The following is a 19,626-nucleotide window of genomic DNA, read 5'->3' on the forward strand; positions in this document are numbered from 1 at the left end:
TGTGTGTGCATACGATTAAATTATGGGACATGGGAAGGGACAAGCTGGGTAAAAGCAAAATGGTTAATTGACTCAATCTATCCAACAGAGAACCACTCTATTCCTGTAGTGACCAAACCTGTCCTTCAGACCCCATAAAGAAGCAAGAGGCAAGCACTTTAACTCATGTGCCCGTGTCAATCTTCTTCTTGTTGTTGTTGTTGTTTGTTTGTTTGAGGCAGGGTCTAACTATGTAGCCAGAGTTGGCATGGAATTTTCTATGTAGACCAGGATGGACTTGACCTCAAGAGCTGTTCCTGCCCCTGCCTCTTGACTGCTGAGATTAAAGGTGTGCGACCACGCACAGCCGTCCGGTGTCAGTGTCGGCAGTTTGTTCTTTCCTAACCTGTACTGCTGCTTTGGTTTGAATGACATATTCTTGTTCTTTGCTAATCTGTGTGTGCTTTTGTGTTTTTAAACAGCATTTTGGTTTTTATATAAGTACACATGTATGCCATATATGTGGGGTGTCTATGGAGGCCAGAATTGGGCATCAGATCCCCTGGAACTGGAGTCACAGAAAATGTAAGCTGCCTGACGTGGGTGCTGGGAAAGGAACTCAGGTGCTCTGGAAGAGCGAGTGCCTTTAACCACTGAGCCATCTCTGCAGTCACATTACTAGTGTGTGTGTGTGTGTGTGTGTGTGTGTGTGTGTGTACATGCACACAAAAATGTCTACATGCTTGTATGCAACTGTGTGCTTATGGGATGAGAGGACAACTTTCAGAAGTCTCTTTTTCCTTCCACCCTTGGGTTCTGGGGCTCAAACCCAGGGCCAGGCTTGGCAGCAAACGCCTCTCCTCGCTGAGCCTAACATTCACTCTTAAACAAGATGCTAAGAATATAGAAACAGGGGCCAGCGAGAGGGCTCAGTGGCTAAAGACACAAGTGTCAGCAAGACTGCCACCTGAATTCAATCCCTAAGACTCATGTGGTAGGTGAGAACTGACGCTTATCAGGTTGTTCCACCTCCACATGCGAGTGCTGTGGCAAATTCACACTCACATACACACCAATATCAAGAAAATCAGGAAAAAAAGAGAAAGATCCACAGGAACTCCTAGTCCAGAACCGACCGCCGGTGGCAGTACTACTACTGAAAGACTTAAGCGCTTAGAAACCCAGGCTGAGGTGTGCACAGTGCTTGTCGAGGCTACTCAAAGCCCTGGGTTTGCTCCCCAGAATTTTAGAAACTAGGCACGGTGGCATACATCACATCCGTGATCTCAGTTTGTTGGAGGTGAGGCAGGAGGATCAAAACTTCAAAACTGCAGGGTCATCCTCAGCTATGCAACCTGACCCTCTTCAAAACCAAGCAAGCTGCAGAGCAAGGGTAGAGCTGAGGGTTGTAAGCAGAGGCAGGAGAGTATCTTGAGGTCATCCTCAAACCGGCCTGAGCTGCCTATGGATTACAGGCCCGTGATCACTTAAGGCTGCCTTAGGTGAAAAGAACAGATAGTACTTGTCACCCCGAGGGGAGTCTGCAAATCTCCTGTACCTGTGGGCTGCTCTGGGGAGGCAAGCTTAGACCTGACGGTTAACAAGCTGTCAGGGCGTGGAGGAGCTCTGCTCCACCACAGCCTCTCCCTGTCATGGTCTGCCTCACCCCAGGTCAGACGCTCCACATCAGGGGGCTGTGATGGCGTTTGTAACCTCAGCACTGGGGAGGCTGTGCAAGAAGGATCCTGAGTTGAGGTCACCCTGGGGTACACAGGGAAATCCTGTATAAAAAAGGACTGGAGTCAACTCTGGACTGAGACTGAGGCAGGGTAAGGCTCTTCTTAGAAGCTGTTTCCTCAGGAATCATCCCAGCAACACATACGCCCTTGGCTCAGCCACGGTGCTGCGAATAAATATGTAAAATAGACATAAAACCCACTCGTTCACCAGGCACCATCACTGTTAACTCCTGGTATGCGTGCAGAGTTTGGGCCGTAAGATACCTGCTGGCCTGGAGTGTACTCTGGATATTGTATTAAGCTGTCCTCAGCCTCAGAGGTCAGTGTCTTGCCTCTGAGTGACAGGACTAAAGCTGTGTGGTGCCATTAGCCGCAGGCTGTTTTCACTCAGGTTTCACTGCTCTTGGCTGGCCTTCCAGAGCTCTCCATCTTATTCACTGAGGCAAGGCATCTCAGCTGCACCCAGAGCCCCCAAGACAGCGATTCCAGCGAGCTGTTTCCACAGGGATCTGTACCTCTGAGCACTAGCAGGCTAATATGCCCGCCTAGGATTTACATGGATGGGAGAGGTTCATCCACTCTTGGGCTGTGCTTGCTTGGCAACAGCTTTTCTCCACCCTGCCTCGTCCTGGGGAGTGTGTCTTGTTTTGGGAGACAGGCTGTTGCTATAGGCTCCATGCTTGCCTCATGCAGGGCCTTCCTCACACTTCTGAGTACTGGACTGCAGCACTGGCCCTGTTGGCCCCATCTTAGATACACTAACAGCCTTAGCACGCTCACACAGAGCCTGCCTGACCTGGCAGACTTAGTAACTGGATATGAATGCACACCTCTGAGAGCTGACTCGTGAGGACAGTGAGGAGACAAGGGAGCTGTCCGGTATCATCTTAGTAACTACACACGTCCAGCTCAAAAGACACGTCTAGGGCTCCATGGACCGGGGAAAATCCCTCACTGGAGTAATAAGATGTGAAGTTAGATACAGTAAATTACAAAGGGGGCTGAGCACACGCTGCCGGCTCTGAGAGAGTGAGCCCAGTTCCTAAGGTGAGGATCTGCTTTGCTCTGTCTTCTCCTGCAGTGCTGTCTGTGGCTTGAGCTCAGGGTCTGCATGTGCTAGGCAATCACACCAGCGCTGCACAGATCCACCTCCAGCCCGAGACAAGAGCCTCCTAAGTTGCTCAGGTTGTTAGTCCCAGTTCTCACATCTCACACTACTGACCCCCGAAATAGAGAAAGAACACTTTTACTTGTAGTCTTTTACTCCTTTTTCTTTTTTCTCTTCTGAGACAGGGTCTCATATAGGCCAGGCTGGCCTCAAACTCACTGTGTAGCCAAAGCTGACTCTGAACTCACAGTCCTGCTCCCGTGTCTCCCAAGTGATGGCGTCACCAGCATGCACTGTCACTCTGCCTTAGTGCGGTGCTGTGGCTGGAGCCAAGGGCTCTGCACGCTAGGTGAGCGCTGTCAAAGCAGCCACACGCTGCATAACAGGCGTGTTAACATCTGATAGCGTGGCTGGGAGGCTTCCGGGAGAGGGCATTTCCAGAGCAGTTCACTACGGACCTCCCAGCTAACATTCACATCGGAGCAGCTGTGAGCAGTGACAGAGCAGGGTCTTACTTACAACGCGGAACTGCTCTAACTTCTGGTTGCCTTTGATAAAGAAAGGGCATTCTTTGTCGCCTGTTCGATGGCCATACCGTTTGCAACGCCAACCTGAAACCACAGAAAAACGATTCTGTCAGACTATGCAGCTCGTCTCATTGAGATAATGCTTCAGTAGATTCAAGTGTTTCATTAGACTCCATTCTAATATACACAGCATTAATGGATGAAACCATGAAGGTCCCAGAAAACAATGACGGCCAACTAACTGCTTCCTTCCACATCTTGAATCTTGTCAGGTCAGGAGCGAATGAATGCTCCATCATCAAATCTTACGAAGCAACGCATTGCAAAAGTATGAAATGCGAGTTACTCGGGGTGCTTCACTAAGTTTTACAGAAACAGGGTCAATGGTGGTTCCCAGCACTGACATGGTGGCCCACAGCCACCTGCGACTCCGGGTCCAGGGGATCCAATGCTCTCTTTTGGCCTCCATGGGCTGCTGTGGTAAACATGAACTCATGCAAGCACACACACACACACACACACACACACACACACACACACACACACACACACACATGAAAATAATTAAAAGGAGAGGAGAGTACTCTTTTTATTTGTGAAATGGCTCTGATTCTGAGGGCTAGGGGTTTAGGTAGTGAGAGAGAACGGCTCAGAGTGCTCAAGGCTATGGCCAACATCTCAACGACAGTGTCTTCTTGGGCTGAGTGAACCTTGCCTGAGGTGGCACACGCAATCTTGGAAATGTGCAGAATGAGGTCTGAGCTCCCTAGAAACACATACCCACACGAGACTATCACTGTTTGGTTGTCTCAAAGATTCCTGGTAAGGCCACACCTCTAAGTTGCTGTCATTACTTGACTAAGCACATCACCCACTCTATAGGAAAGACAACCTTTCAGAATATTAGCTGAAAATAGTGGCTGGTTTTAAGACAATTTGACACAAACTAGTCATTTTGGAAGAGGGAACCGCAGTTGGGAAACACCTTCAGGTTGCCAGTAGACATTTTCTTGATTTAGTAGTCGATAGAGGAGAGCCCGGCTGACTGTGGGTGGGGCCCCTTCTGGGCTCAGCAGACGGTTCTGAATAGAATGAGAAAGCAGGCTGAGCAAGCCAAGGAGAGCTGGCCAGTAAGCAGCAGCAGAGGCCTTCTCCACAGCCTTGTTATCAGCTCCAACCTCTAGGGTCCTACCCTGTTTGAGTTCCTGCCTTGATTTCTCTCGGTGGACTGTGACTTGTGACATATACGACAAAGAAACACTTTCCTGCCCAAGCAAACTAAGACACATCCTCAGGCTGCTTATCAACCCGGCAAATAGGAACCCAGTCAAGCACTTAAAAACACCAGGGACTGAAACACTCAAAAGAGGCTCTTGGAAGTCCTGACAGGACCCTGATTATGCAAATGCACTGGGAGGATGGTAGAGACCCAATTCCCTTACTGCACTGTGACCTGAGGCCTGGGAAGGTAGAGCCATGTGTGGTGATGCACATCTGTAGGCTTTTAGCTGCTCAGGAGGCTGTGGCAGGAGGGTTAGACCACACAGCAAGACACACTTGCGTGCGCGAGCGCGCGCACACACACACACACACACACACACACACACACACACACACACACACACCCTCGCTCTCCCCCGATAAAGGTAGGTTTCTTGGATTAATGTAGTTGAAGAATTACTTGACAAATTATTATCTGACCACAGCTAACTGGACACATGCTTTAGAGAACACAGACTCTAGAGTTGTTCCAGGAAAGTTACTAAAGGTGCAAACGTGGCTAAGGAATGGTTGTGTAACACACACAGTACAGGTCATAAAGATGGCACACCAGCTGCTCAGACCCTCCGAAGCAGCGTCAGAATTCTCTGTCATGATATCATCATTTGAAAATCAGAAGAGGGGTTGGGGATTTAGCTCAGTGGTAGAGCACTTGCCTAGCAAGCACAAGGCCCTGGGTTAAGTACCCAGCTCCGAAAAAAAAAAAAAGAAAAAGAAAAAGGAAAATTAGAAGAAAATGGGTTTGATTCCCGGTTTCTCCATAGTGGTTCACAGCCATCCCTATCCCTAAGCCCAAGCCCTGGGGAATGTTCTGACTTCCGAGGGTGCCTGGCAGGCATGTGGTACACACGCATCCACGCAGGCAAAAAACACTTGCATGTTTAAAAAAAATGACTCCATCTCTGAAAACCATATAGTGGTACAAGTTTAACTTACCGACAGTCTATGGGGAGACCAAGGCAGGAGGACTGAGAATTCAAAGTCAGCCTGAGACCAGATGTGGAGACACACTTTTGTTTGGATTCACTCTGTAGATGAGGCTGGCCTTGAACTCTTGAGCTCTGCCTGCTTTTGCTTCCCGGGTGCTGGGACTGAAGGTGTGAGCCACCATGCTCAGCAAGGGGCTCGCATCTCGGCTCCCAGCACTGAGAGGCAGAGGGAGGTGTTTCAATGTGAGTTCAAGGCCAGCCTATTCTACAGAGTGAGTTCCAAGACAGCCAGGGCTACACAGAGAAACCCTGTCTCAAAGAACCAAAACAAACAAAAACAACACACACACACACACACACACACACACACCACACACACACACACACACACACACACACAAAGAAAAACCTAAAAAACAAAAACAAAGGAAAACAAACAAACAAAAAACAAATACAAGAAGCCCAGCCTGGCGATGTGGAGATGGGCCACAATACGTATGGACAGCTCTACCTGTCCAGAGCCAGTGGCCTGTGGTTACTTTTGTTAGGTTAACATCACTCAACAACACCGGCAGCCGGGAAGCAAAGCTCTGATGCATCCCTTGCTCCTATGGTGTCTCTTACAGGATGCTCTTTTTGTTGATGTAGTCCCACTCCCTTGCCATGGCTAGGGAAAGATCACTGGATTTGAAGTCAGCAGCCCTGGAGTTTGGTCAGCCATACAGCTCAGCTTATAACAGGATTTGCCCTGGAGCTCACATGGTAGGAGTTTGAGAGTCAAACCCCACAGGGTCTCCTCTGACCTTCACATGTATCCCATGGAAACTACATATACAACAGATACACACAGGAATTAGTAATGATAAATAAAAATCTAGGGACTGGAAAAGCACTCATCTGACATGGGCAGTGCCCTAGTGTTGATCAGTTGATCCCTATAGCAGCATTGACACAGACACATGGACAGACAGACAGACAGGCAGGCAGACACAGTGTGAAGAGAACAAGCTAAGTGGAAGAGGTATGGTACTGTGAAGTATGGCTTATAGCCTGTGTGTACAGAGGAATGCTGTAGTTTAGATCTGATTTGTCCCTCAAAGGTTCCTGTGTTGAAAGCCTTATGTGCAGTGTAGTAGTGTAGGGTAGAGGATGCTAAGATGTGGAGCTTAGCGGCAGGTCTCAGTCATGGGGACTGAATCGTCATGAATGAGAGAATGACTGCCAGGTCTGGAGTGACTGTACGCCCATCTCATCACTCCCTACGCGTGCTCCCTTCCGCTTCTCCACCGTGTATGACGTAAGCAGGGAACCCAGGCCAGAATGCTGATGCTGTGCTCTGTAGACCCTGCAGCCCTCAGAACCGTGGCCCAGATAAGCCTGATGCTGAGTTACCCACCCTCCGCATTTGTTTAGTAGAAGACGGACTGCCAGAGACATGACCCAAGCCCCTGCACACTCACACTGCATAACTTTGACCTCTCTCCCCAGCGGCATCCAAAGTCCTTTGGTCGGAGCATGAGCCAGAAACTCTCTGGCGTGCTCATTGCCGGGCACGTCTGGTATACAGTCTTCTGGCTTTGTCTCATCCTCCTACAGGAAGATAAAGTGTGTAACCAACAGGACAAAACCAGAACCAAAACCAAACTGAAACCAAAACCCAAGAAACCGAAACCCAAACAGGACTCTGTCCTTGCTTCCTGCTTGGAGGCTACTGATGTCAGCTTCCTCTCACTCAGTGACAAGGCCCACCGTAAGAGCACTGCAGAGGCGAAGCCCCAGTGAGACAACAGCTAGAGAAGCAGCCCAGCCTCTACCGCAGCAACGTCCTATGAGGCTCAAGGTCCACGCAGGAATGACTTGTGACCTCCACGCACTAACATAAAATGCATCAGAAAGGTTTCATTTTTTCAGTCTGTGGATGGAGGAAAGGCAGTCTAGAACACTAGAGCTAGACCGTCACATGAAAACAGCTCTAAAAAAGTGACACCTTGGGGGAAGGCAAATTCTTCCCAGGACGCAGGAGGAGTGGGAAGACAGCCTCAGGAGTCTGTCCTACCTTCTCTCTTAAAGGTCACTGTGCCTCTGATGGGGATTTTCACCATTGTAGAACTGTTTTTAGAACTGGAGTATTTCTTTACGTTCTGGTTTGTTAAAACATTTCTTTTCCTGAAAGTCTTTTGGGCTTTGCCTGCTTCTTGAGTCCCCTCCTACTGAAATACCCAGTTTCTGTTGCTAGGCTGCAGGGGCCCCTGCCCTCATCACTGTAGTCCATGTCCTCTCAGGCCTCTTCACAGACCCCCTGAGCGGAGGGCGCTCAAGACTCCAAGCCCAAATGTACTGAGGAGATGGCTGCGTGAGGAAGACAAGGAAAGCAGACAGCAGAGCTTCGAGAGACACCAGGGCAGTTCCTTGGGACAGGGAATGAGAGCAGATTAAACTTCTAGGAAGGCATAGCCTTTGTGACAAGTTCAAAATTAGGGTTACGTGGTATCTGTAGGAAAACCCCGATGTTTCATATGAGGCAGTGGTTCTCAGCCTGTGGGACTACGACTTCCTTGGGTCTGAATGACCCTTTCCTGGGGTCAACTAAGACCATTGGAAAACACAGACACTTTAGATTCACAACAGTAACAAAGTTACAGTTATGAGGCACCAATGAAAATAACTTTATGGTTGGAAGTCACAGCAGGAGGAACAAGGTTAAAGTGTCACAGTGTTAGGAAGGTTGGGAACCACTGACACAAGGAGATTGAAAAAAAAGATCACATGATTTTTCTCCACTCCATCACTAAGCTCACAGTCATTTAATAGAGCAGTCAAACATGGTGCTTACCTTAATAAACCCGGGGGGAGGTTTCTCGTAACTGGAAAATGAAACAGAGAAAACCATCTTCATCAAACGGGCCAACAGAAACCAGCGCACACCCATCCACACAGAGCAAAGCAGAGGCTTGCTGCAGATTAGAACCAACCGCCTCAGAGGCTCCCCGCCACACCCAGCCGTGTCAGACACTAGCCGCAGCCCCACGGTATCTACACTACGACACCAGACTCATGATGCTTGTCTTTGGGGCAAGCAGCAGCCCAGGAGGAAGAGTGATGCTCAAAGAACAACACTTAGGCTCCTCAAGATTCCTATGGACTCCACAGAGTGATACAGGTACTTCATTCAGTCTGTGCCTCTCCTCTCTAAACCCTGGGGACTGCTCACTGATGGACGGCCAGAAGGGACAGGGATGTATGTTTTCTTTGTTCTCTATGCACAGCCTAAGGGGGTCCTCAGATTTCCCCTTTCCTGCTCTGAAATGTAGAAGTAGCTTGGTAGGGGAACAGCATGGGGTGCTTTCTGTTGCTGTTACCAACACCATGACCAAATGCAACTTGGAGAGGAAAGGTTTTAGCTCACAGGTTAGGTTAGGCTATCACTGACTGAAGCTAAGGCAGGAACAGAAGCAGAGACCATGGCTCGTTCTCCTGGCTTGCTCACACTGCTCTCTTATGCAACCAGCGTCTGAGGGTGGAACTGCCTGCAGTGGGTTAGGCTCCCACATTCATCACATCAAAACTATGTCTCCAGACTTCCCACAGGCCAGTCTGACGGTGGCAAATCCTCAGTTGAGGTTCTGTTTTCCCAGGTGACTCTAGTTTGTGTCAAGTTGACAAAACAAACCAGTATTAGAAATGCCGTGAATCCAGAGCCTTGAAAGGCCAGGGCAAGATGCATCCCCTGAAGGTTGTACAGTAAATGGCTGGGTGGGATCAAAATTAGCTTCTTAAACTGGTATAGGACCTCTTCCAAAGCAGACATTTAAAACATTTTCAAAAGGGAAGGTATGCTGTGACACAAGACCAACTCAGCAAAGCCAATAAAAATCTGGGTCATCTGGCTAGACGGCACAGTCCACCAGCAGCCATTCATTACAGTATCAACAAAGTCTCAAGCATCAGGACCAAAGGAACTTGCTAGTAAAGTACATGAATCTCCACATCCATCACTGAGCTACAAGTGTTGAACAAACACCATGTGGCCAATCATAACAAGGTCCAAACGCACCAATAAGATGCATCTTAACACTGTAAAGGAATGTGACACAATTACAGATTCTGAAATTTGTTATTACTAGCAAAAAGTGTTCCATGAAAGTGTATTGTATAGGTTTCTTTGGTAAGTTTAAAGTGAGGTGATCAGTACTTATTACCAGGACAAATAAATTCATACATTCAAAAAGATACTACACCTCAAAGTATCATTCCAGTGCTAAGTAAAAGAGATTAAGAAAGTAAAATAAAATTGTTCCCACCGTGACAGTTAGCCAAACCCAGGCTGGCCGAGTGTGGTGCTGTGCACCTTTAATCTCAGCTCTCGGGAGGCAGAGACAGTTGAACCTCTGAGTTCTAGACCAACCAGGATTACAGGGTGAGAGCCTGTACCAAAAAAAACCAAAAAGGAAAGAAATATGGGACTAAGAGGTGGGCACCTCAGTGGAAGAACATTAACCTATCATGTACAAGGCTTTGATTCCCAGAACTGGGAACAAAACAAGAACTCTCCACCCCCAAACATCAAACCTGCATTGGGATGGAGGTATGATTTGGTAGTATAACCTGGGCCTGTAGGCTGAATCTCCAGGACTAATGTTAAAAAGGAAAAATATACAAACAGGTTAAAAAAAAAGACATTTATATTTTATATTTTTTATTTATTGTTAATTTTAAATTAATTTAATCTGTTACTTTAAATTTAAAATTGATAGCTTTGTTATTGTTTGAGACAGGGCCTTATTCTATAGCCCAGGCTAGACTTGAACTTACGATAATCATTCTGCCTCAGTCTCCTGAGTGCTGAACTCCATACAGGTGTAGCAAACTCCTGTGGTTAGCTCTTATATGATTTAAAAACAGTAGTTAAGATCTATTTTGTACCCTGAGGTTTTGCTATGATATCACTGAACGTGTACCAAGTTGTTCTGAAGAATAAAACAGACAGACTAGGTAGGAAGGAAAAACACCTGAAGTGGACTCAGAACTCATTCATAAATACATGGATGGATGTTTTCTGAGGCGGAGTCTCTCTCCATACATCTAGCTGGCTTCAGTCACCATTTCTCAGTCTTCTGAGTGCCAGTTTACAGCCAGGAGTCTTTGGGGATAACTCATTAAATCTTTATACTCTGTGAAGTACTTTAAATTACTTTTCAAAAATTAGCATGTATGTCTGGGCACTACATGTATGTCTAGTGTCTGAGGGGTCAGAGTAGGGCATCGGCTCTGGTACAGATAGTTGTGAGCTACTATGTGGGTGTTGGAAACTGAACCTGAGTCCTCTATGCCATCTCTGTAGCCTCACTTTAAACTACTTTTGTGTTGACTGTTATTTGAAGGATTTATTTGAAGCATTGATTAAGTATACTCCATTCCACAAAACTGTTTCTGCAGCTGCCTCCAAGAAACTGCAGAGACAAGATGCCTGTTTGGTAGCTCCCGAGAAGCCTGAAGGATGGGTGGCAGACTCAGGTGCCTTCAGTAGCCTAAGGTCAAAGAGAAGTGGTGTGGAGACGGCTGAGACCTGAGGAGGCATGTCAGGATGAGCAAAGGAGTTCATCTATAAGAATCCACTGTGGTGCTTTTCATTCAACATGGCTGACGGACTTACCACATACACATCTGTCTTCCTCCCAGAGCATTTAAAATGATAGTGAGAAAATAATAAAGCCAAGATACCCCGAGTCCAAACAACAAACCTGATTTCAACAAATGTGGGGAAGGGGAAGAAGTTAAGAGACTTCTTTAGGTAGAAGCCAAGGCCTTCAGAAGGTAGTCTGGATACCAGAGGCTGAAGCTTTCTTTTCTCATGGCCAGAAAATTGCCTGTCCTACCCTTCAGCTTGGTTCTAAGTCTAGTACATTCTACCCTAGATTACTAGCAGCCAAACATACTGTCAACTTCAGGCAGAGGACAGAAGATGCTTGCCGAGAACTCTGAAGACCTAGAAAGTCTCCCTTTGCCGACACTGGACAGTCTCTTGATGAAAAGAGCACCCAGCAGCCTGTTCCTCTATGTTATGAGCTGGGTATAGGGACACCCGACTTTAGCTCCAGTGCTCAGGAGTCAGGTGGACTCTGTGAGTTCCAGGACACCAGGGCTACATTAAGTAGTTGTTTGGTCTATGTTATAATCCCAAAGAAGTAGGTTCTAATAACAGCAAAGGAATGACTCAACATCAGGACGGATGCACTTGACAGAGATTGAGTGAGGTCAAGCAGAAAGAGCTTCCTTTTTTTTTTTTTTTTTTTTTTCTTTTTTTCGAAGCTGGGGACCGAACCCAGGGCCTTGCGCTTGCTAGGCAAGCGCTCTACCACTGAGCTAAATCCCCAACCCCAAAGAGCTTCCTTCTTTTATGTCCCTTTTATGTGGATTGCCACCAGAAGATGTGACCCAGACTTAGGGTGGGCGTTCCCACTTCAAATGACCTGATTAAGAATCTTTCACAGATGTGCCCAGCTGCTTGGTTTTAGTTGATTCCAGATGCAGTTGAGATGACAACCAAGGATACATCACAAGTCTACCCCTTGTCACTTGACATCAGTTACATCACAAGTCCACCCCTTGTCACTTGACATCAATTACATTTCATTACGGCATGTTCAATGTCTAGACGAAAAAAATAACCAGGTCAGGATTCCACCTGGCAGGATTTAACTATGCCAAGTACATCCACAAACGCATTACATATTTTAGAACAGGTGGTACCATTCCTTGAGGAATGCTTAGTCTTACACTGCCTCCTAACTTGAATGTGATAATATTCACTGATACTCTCTCAATGTACTACATGATGAAGAAATAAAACAAAAATATAGCTTAAAATATGTGCATGTATGTACAAACATGCTTATAACAAAATAGGACTGAAATACTCTAGTCAATTATTATCTTAGTTTCTGCAACTGGTCACATGGCCTTAGCTGATATTTATAACTACCTTCCTCTCTACCCATTCTGCATTTCCTCCACCCTTGGCAAGCACCTCAGCAGGTCTTGGCTCTTTTCCTGGAGGAGTGACCCAAACCTTCATCCCTGAAGTCTGTGCCCTTTGTCATCCTGCCCGGATTAGGCTGTTGTAGTTCCTATTGACTTTAATCACAGGACATGGCAGTACTAAGAGACGCCCTAGGGGATCTCCTGCACTGCACATATACCCTTTCTTCACTCCACTGTGGAGAGGTGATCCAATTTCCCCATGGTCGTCTGGATCAACCACCCCTCCTAACCCTGTTATTCCTTTCTTAGCCTGTTGGCTTCAGGGCATCAGAAGACAGAAGGACCAGGGGGAAAATCTGATCTTCCAGTTCAGTGGAATGTTTGTTGTGGCTCCAATGCTCAAACTTTTAGGCCAGCAGAATGTAAGATGTCAGAAGAGAAAGTAAAACATTCCCAGGAGGTCACTAGGGTAGCAGTGAGTGGAACCATTCTCATTTCACCCGTGGATCCTGGCTATGAGAGACCTTGCCACTCACTGGGCTCTGACTCAAAGCATCTCCATCCTCTGGAGAACCTGCCAGCCCACCAGGCTGCTGACATCTAAGTCCTTAGTGTTTTAACTGTGTCTTCAAAAGGCCTGTTCATCACTCTCCTCAGGCAGATGCTTCAGGGTGGTGGGAACACGGTAGAATGAGCTCACTGTCACTCTTCTCTGGCCATAAATCGGGTTCTTGGTCAGAAGCAATGCTGTGTTCAATACTGTGATAGCGGATAAAGCACTCTGCAAGCCCACAGATGGTAGTTTTGGCAGAAGCATTATATGCAAGAATAAATTTCTGCCCCAGTAAGAAAAAAAATGTTGGCCTTTCCATTTGGACCATTGGAAGTGGTCCACGGCCACCAGGTTACTGCCTAGTCATCCCAGGGAATGGCGCCATATTCGGGACCCACTCTTGCCTCTGCTACTGACAGATCTGGTACTCAGCAGCAGCTATAGCCAGGTCAGCCTTGGTGAGTACAAGTTCATGTTGTCAAGCCCATTCATAACCTCTGACTCTGCCACGATGGCACCTGATTCATAGGCACATGGGCCAATGGCTGGTTAAGAGTGCAGAGCCATCCGTAAAATAGTGCCTAGTTTTCTCTTCCTCAATCATAGGGCACACTGCATGAGCCTACAGGTTCACGCTTGGGTGCAGAAGGCATTGTACTACAACTAGAAACCATAGGCATTTGAGCAACTTCTTCACGCAATTTGCTTTGCCCTTGGGACCTGCTTGGGCCTGAGCATGTATAAAGCCTTCCATTTGATAACTATTGTTGCTGTGTAGGTCCAACTCTGTGTTGGTGGGTGAGATAACACCCAGCACACGATGGGCAGCTCGGTTACTTGGTAACTTGGTGACCCATTGTCAAATGTTAAGTTACTCATAATTCCCAGTAGCAGGCCAAGGGCTGTCTCTCAAAGGGAGAATACTGTCTGCAGATGATGGTAAAGCCTTGCTCCCAAGTCTCGACTATGATTCACCTATAGGGCCTGCCAAAGGCTCCAAATAACACCCCATCTGCTGTGACCTCTCTAGAACTCTAAGGTCTGCTGGATCACATGGTCCAAGTGGTAGGGCAGCCTGCACAGCAGCCTGGACCTGTCGAGCCTTCTCCTGCTGCAGGCCACACAAAACTAGCAGGTTTCTAAGTCACTTGGTCAATGGGCCAGAGTAACACACCCAAGTGAAGAATGTGTTGTTCTCCAGAATCCAAACAGACCCACTAAAGGTGGTGTGTTCTTGGTGGTGGGAGGGGCCAGCCGCAACAACTTACTGTTTCCTTTAGAAGTATTGTCTCTGTATGCTCTACACTGCTGGACTCCTAAAAGACTCGCCTGGGATTCCAATTGGACTTCTTTCCTGTTCTCTGATGTGACAGTCCCCCAGTGGCTGCTGCCTCCTGCTCACTTGGTCCATCAGCACAAGGCCATCCACATAGGGGACCAGTGTGGAATTTTGTCGGAGAGACGTATGAACAAGATCTCTTTGACTAAGTTACGACACAGGCCTAGAGAGTTAATACCCTTGATGTGCAACCGTAAAAGTACATGCCAGCTGAAAGCAAACTGTTTGCAGCGGGCCTCATGGACAGGTGCTGAGAAAAAGCATTGGCTAGATCAATAGCTGCCTGCCACGTGCCAGGAGATGTGCTGACCTGCTCAAGTCAGGACACGAGGCCTAGTACAGGAGCTGCAGTGCGAGTTACTGCTTGATGAGGTTTCTCACAGTCGACTGTCAGCTTACTACAATCCACCTGTGTTCCGCACAACCAAACAGGAGTTCCCTGTGGTGGGAACGCCCCGCCTGCCATCTTTTAAGTCCTTACTGGTTGGCATTAATTTCTGAAAGTCTTCTTGGGGTGCAAAACTGTCTTTGCTCACTCTTTTCCCTGGCAGAGGCAACTCCGTGATTTACACTAGGCCTTTCCAATCATAATGACCCTTACTCCATAAGTCAGGGGCCTATGTAAGAATTTACCAACTTCCACGTGTATCTATCCTAATTATACATTCTGGAATTGGACAAATACAAGATGAGTTTGGAGACCCATTATGAGTTGGACTTCAGCCAAAACTCCATTAATTACCTGCTTTCATTTAACTGGTGGGTCACAGTGCTTTTTGGTGGTCTCCTGGTGTCTTAGTTAGGGTTTTACTGCTGTGAACAGACACCATGACCAAGACAAGTCTTAGAAGGACAACATTTCAATGGTGCTGGCTTACAGGTTCAGAGGTTTATTCCATTATCATCAAGGTGGTGTCAGGGCAGCATCCAGGCAGGCATGGTACAGGAGGAGCTGAGAGTTCTACATCTTCATCTGAAGGCTGCTAGCAGAAGACTGACTTCCAGGCAGCTAGGATGAGGGTCTTAAAGCCCACGCCCACAGTGACTCGCCTACTCCAACAAGGCCACACCTTCTAATAGTTCCACTTCCTGGGCTGAGCATATACGCACCATCACACCTGGAATTACCCAATTTAGAGTGGAAAGTCTGTTTCCTTTTCCCCAGTAAAACACCCTTGTAAAAGGCTCTTTCTGGGAACGGATGGGAGAGATACTAACTACAACTTGTGGGAAGTTTAGCAAGGTCTTTCCTTAGGGGAACCTTGCCATTCCTTTCACTCAAGTTATTCTGGGTCTGCAAACTGGCTCAAATCTGGAAATTGGTTCGTGGGTTGAGACTTTCCTTTTGTCACAATCCAATGTAGCCTATCTTTCGTTTGGGAATTCCACTTATACTGATCCAACAAAAACATAGGTTTCTTATCTATTTCATTCCTGGAAACACCACGTCTGATGAGCCAGTACCAAAGGCCCATAGGAATCATGCCACTATAAAATTCACTTTACATGTGATATCCTTTACGGGTCAGGCCACTGTGGACACTGCTTTGTCTATGCTGCCCAGTATGATAACTATGGTCACCTTGCCTTTTGGTGACTTAGTCCTGCCACTTGGCCTCTACTCCTCCTCGGCCCAGTTAAGCCAATCATACTGAATTCATCTCATTGAGCTTCAGAATCTCCAACCCTGAGGCCTGCCACAAGGAAAAGGGTGATGACAAATGTCTTCAAGTGTGCTGGTGCCCCTGACCCTTTTGTCTCATGACATTAGTGAAGGGCGTGTCTTCTGGTCTTCCTATAGTGGAGGACTAGGTTTTACCTAGTGTGCCCACTAAGCTAAGGGACGTCAGATGTCCCAACTCTTTTTCAGTAGGCCATCTTTTGACAAATGCTTCAGCCAACCGATCGAACTTTTAGCACCTTTTAAAAAACTATATCATCTTCCATATTAAACCTAGGATCTCCACCTATTGAGCCTGTATCAATAAACTTATTCTGATACAGTTTTATGTTCTTCCCAACATTATCTCATCCCCTCACAATCCATTTCCACACACAATTCCCAGACTTCTGCTTGAATGGATTGGCAAACTCATTAAGTTCTTAAGTGTTACAGCATACCTCCCCGTGGACTACACTTCCTTTCTAGGAGCCTGCCCTAAATCTGGACACAGGGTCTTGAGGCGACTATCAATGGGTCCTGAAGGAGATCAGTCCAGCAACTCTAGAGGGAACGCCACTGCTGTATGGCAGGCAATGAGGGATTGATTCCTTTAGGCAAATGCAGACAGGATGATACTACAGTGGGATAGGGTATGGATACATTCTCTGCTAAGAGTGGAGAGACTACTTCTTCAAGTGAGATGAATGTTTGAGAATCTGAGGCTTCAAAGTCTTCAGCCTCAGTAGGGGATTCAGTTACAACTCCATGCCAAGTACAGACCCAGTTCCCACCAACCAGTGCCCTAACTAAACCAGCTGACCCTGTGAGAGGCAGGGACTTGAATCTGTGCTGCCATTCAGCGGGCTTTGGCTTGCTCTTCCTCAACTTGAGCTCTGTGGCTACTCCCGGGCACACTTAGAAACCATCAGGTTTACGCCCATCTGGAGCCAGTTGGTTATCTCAGAGTTAATGCTCTTCCTTTGTCGCTATGTCCAGAGATGCTGGAAGCAACCAGCCAGCATTGTTAGTCTCCTTAATTTTCTACCAAACACTGGGAGTTTATGTACAGAGTCTCTAAATTCCTTGCTTCTCACAATGGATCAATCAGGATCATCAAATGCATTCATCTCAATAGTTCACACCATGGATTTTTTTTTTTTAGAGCTCTCCTGCTTCTACAAGAGACAAGAGGCTTCAGTAACTGTAGGTGTCAGCAAACTGGAAAGCTATTCCAAGAATCTGGTAGTAGTTCAGTCTACAAGGCTGGATGACTAAGCTGATCTGTGGTATAGGATGGAATTCTGAAGAAGCAGGTTTTAATAAAATGATTTAATCATGAAAAACACAGGCTTCCACTTTATTCCTATTATCACTGCTGGGTTGTAAGCATTTAGTTAGTATTACCCTGTAGCTGTGAGAGATGGCTCAGTGTTTAAGAGCACCGATTGCTCTGACAGAAATCCAGAATTCAATACCCAGCAACCACATGGTGGCTCACAACCATCTGTAATGGGGTCTGATGCCTTCTTCTGGTGTGTCTGAAGGCAGCTACAGTGTACTCTCATACATGAAATGAATAAATACTCCTTTTTAAAAAAGTTCAATTAGTACAATAGAATTCTCAACAATTTCTGAAATGGCCCTAAACATATTCCTACTATATCCTATTATATTCTGTGGACTTTGCATAGTGACAGTGGTGTCAAAGCTTCAGCAATTATAAAATCAAACTATAAAGCCACTGAAAAGTGTTGAGGATGTTCCACATCCTTCAGCATTCAGATATCCAGCCAAGATGAAATTATTTGTGTAAAATTAAACAAGTAATCTATTTCATTAGTATTTAAACTTGCTTTTGTTTTTAATAAATGGTAAACTTAACGTGTATAAGAAAGAACGGTTTTAAACACATTTCCTTATGACTTACTATCAGTCAATGTTTGACTTGTATCCCTTATTTTATATACTTATACACCTGCAGTAGTGCGAAAATTTCTTAGGTGAAGGAGGTCACTTGTAGAGAAATGTTAAGAGGCCTTGCTCTAGTCTGAGGTGGGAGGCTCACCAGACCTCCTTGTCTTAAGAAACGAATAAGATACACCGGGTTGTGGGGAATATAAGAGGGAAAGCTCAACACTGAAAACCATCTCTGAAAAAAGAAAATAACATACAATGTGCTAGTAATGCTGTCAAGCATAAATAAAATGATCGAGGGCACGCAAGGTAATACACACACACTCATAGGAAGACTTGTCTGCAAAACACACACTATACTCTGGGAGACTTGTCTGCATAACACTCACACACACGGGAATAAACGTCTCCTACAATGTCCCTTCCTCACCACGCTCGGCGGCCCCAAACCTCTCCTCCCTGGTTCTTTCTGACTTTTATCCGCCACCTTCCCTCACCTACATGCGACTCTACAAGCTGTCAGGTCATCCGGCTCCACCCTCAGGCCCCGCAGCAGCATCCACCACCTTCCCGCGCGTCTCCCGCAGTTTCCACCCTGAGCTTCCCGCCGGTGCCGTCGGTGGTAGAGCACAGGAAGCTGGCTTCGTACGACGCCCAGAGGCTTCGAGCTCGGCCTCCGGACGCAGCCACTGCCATCGCCACCGTCGCCGTGGCGGGGACAGTGGCCGGCCTCCGTCCCGTGTCCTTCCGTCGCCCTCGCGCGGAGGGAGCCGGGGGCTCGCCAGGCCGCGACGCCCACCCGTCGGCTGCTGCCCGCACCGCCCGCACCCGGCCCCGCCGACTCACAAGGACTCCAGGTGCTTGAGCTGCTGCAGCTGCTGTGCGTCGTGCCGCCGCCGTTTCTGCTCCCGCCGCCGCTGCAGCTCGTGCTCCGGCGGCTCCCGCGGCCGCCGAGACCCAGCCCCGGACGACATCGCGACCCGAGGCGGGCTTAGGAGGTGGACAGACACCTCTTACGCCCCTCAGCGCAACCCCGCCAACGTCCCACCCGCCGGTGCCGGAGAGCTCCAGCCGGGTACGCGCAGCCAGGCCCCGGCGGCCCCCGAGGCCTGCGGGAACTTAAGGGGAGAGGGGCGGGGCGGGACGAGGGCGGGGCGAGGGCGCGGCGGGGCGGGGCGAAGGCGGGAGGGGCCTGAGGGCTTCCGGGAGTTTAAAGTCGCCTACAGGCCACACCCACTCCTGGGGCTCAGTTTTGTTTTTTTGTTTTTTTTTTTTTTTTTTTTAATATTGTTAAGGTTTTAAATCTTTGCGGATGGGCGAGGTGACAAAGGTCTTTAATATCTGCACTCAGCAGGCAGAAACAGACAGGTCTGTGGGTACAAGGCCAGCCTAGTCCAGTCAGGGACACACAGGGAGACCCTGTCACAAATAAAAAAGAGACATGTGTATATTTGGGTGGTGGTGCAGGAGCGGAGTTCGGTAGTTGCCCAGAGTCCAGAAGAGGACGATGGCTTTGTAGAGTTAGAACTACTGGTCATATGATCCACCCTAAGCTGGGAACCGAACTCTGGTCCTCTGCAAGAGCTGTATGCCCTTCTGCTGCTCTTGGGATC

At 47.6% G+C, this 19,626-nt stretch overlaps 1 protein-coding gene across 2 annotated transcripts in view; it reads right to left on the bottom strand.

Moving 5' to 3' along the window:
* Rp9 (RP9 pre-mRNA splicing factor) overlaps positions 1-19,083 on the bottom strand; it is a 30,515-nt gene extending 11,432 nt beyond the window's left edge. For both annotated transcript variants that reach the window (XM_032911602.1, XM_032911601.1), the window contains exons 1-4: positions 18,860-19,083; positions 8,397-8,427; positions 7,024-7,153; positions 3,346-3,437 (exon numbers count right to left, since the gene is read on the bottom strand). In XM_032911602.1, coding sequence (XP_032767493.1) covers positions 3,346-3,437; positions 7,024-7,153; positions 8,397-8,427; positions 18,860-18,987 — 381 coding nt within the window. In that variant the 5' untranslated portion in view covers positions 18,988-19,083. The remainder of the gene's footprint in view (positions 1-3,345; positions 3,438-7,023; positions 7,154-8,396; positions 8,428-18,859) is intronic.
* Between the last annotated feature and the right edge of the window lie 543 nt (positions 19,084-19,626).

This window comes from Rattus rattus, chromosome 8 (assembly GCF_011064425.1).
Source record: "Rattus rattus isolate New Zealand chromosome 8, Rrattus_CSIRO_v1, whole genome shotgun sequence".
NCBI classification, from domain to species: Eukaryota; Metazoa; Chordata; class Mammalia; order Rodentia; family Muridae; genus Rattus; species Rattus rattus.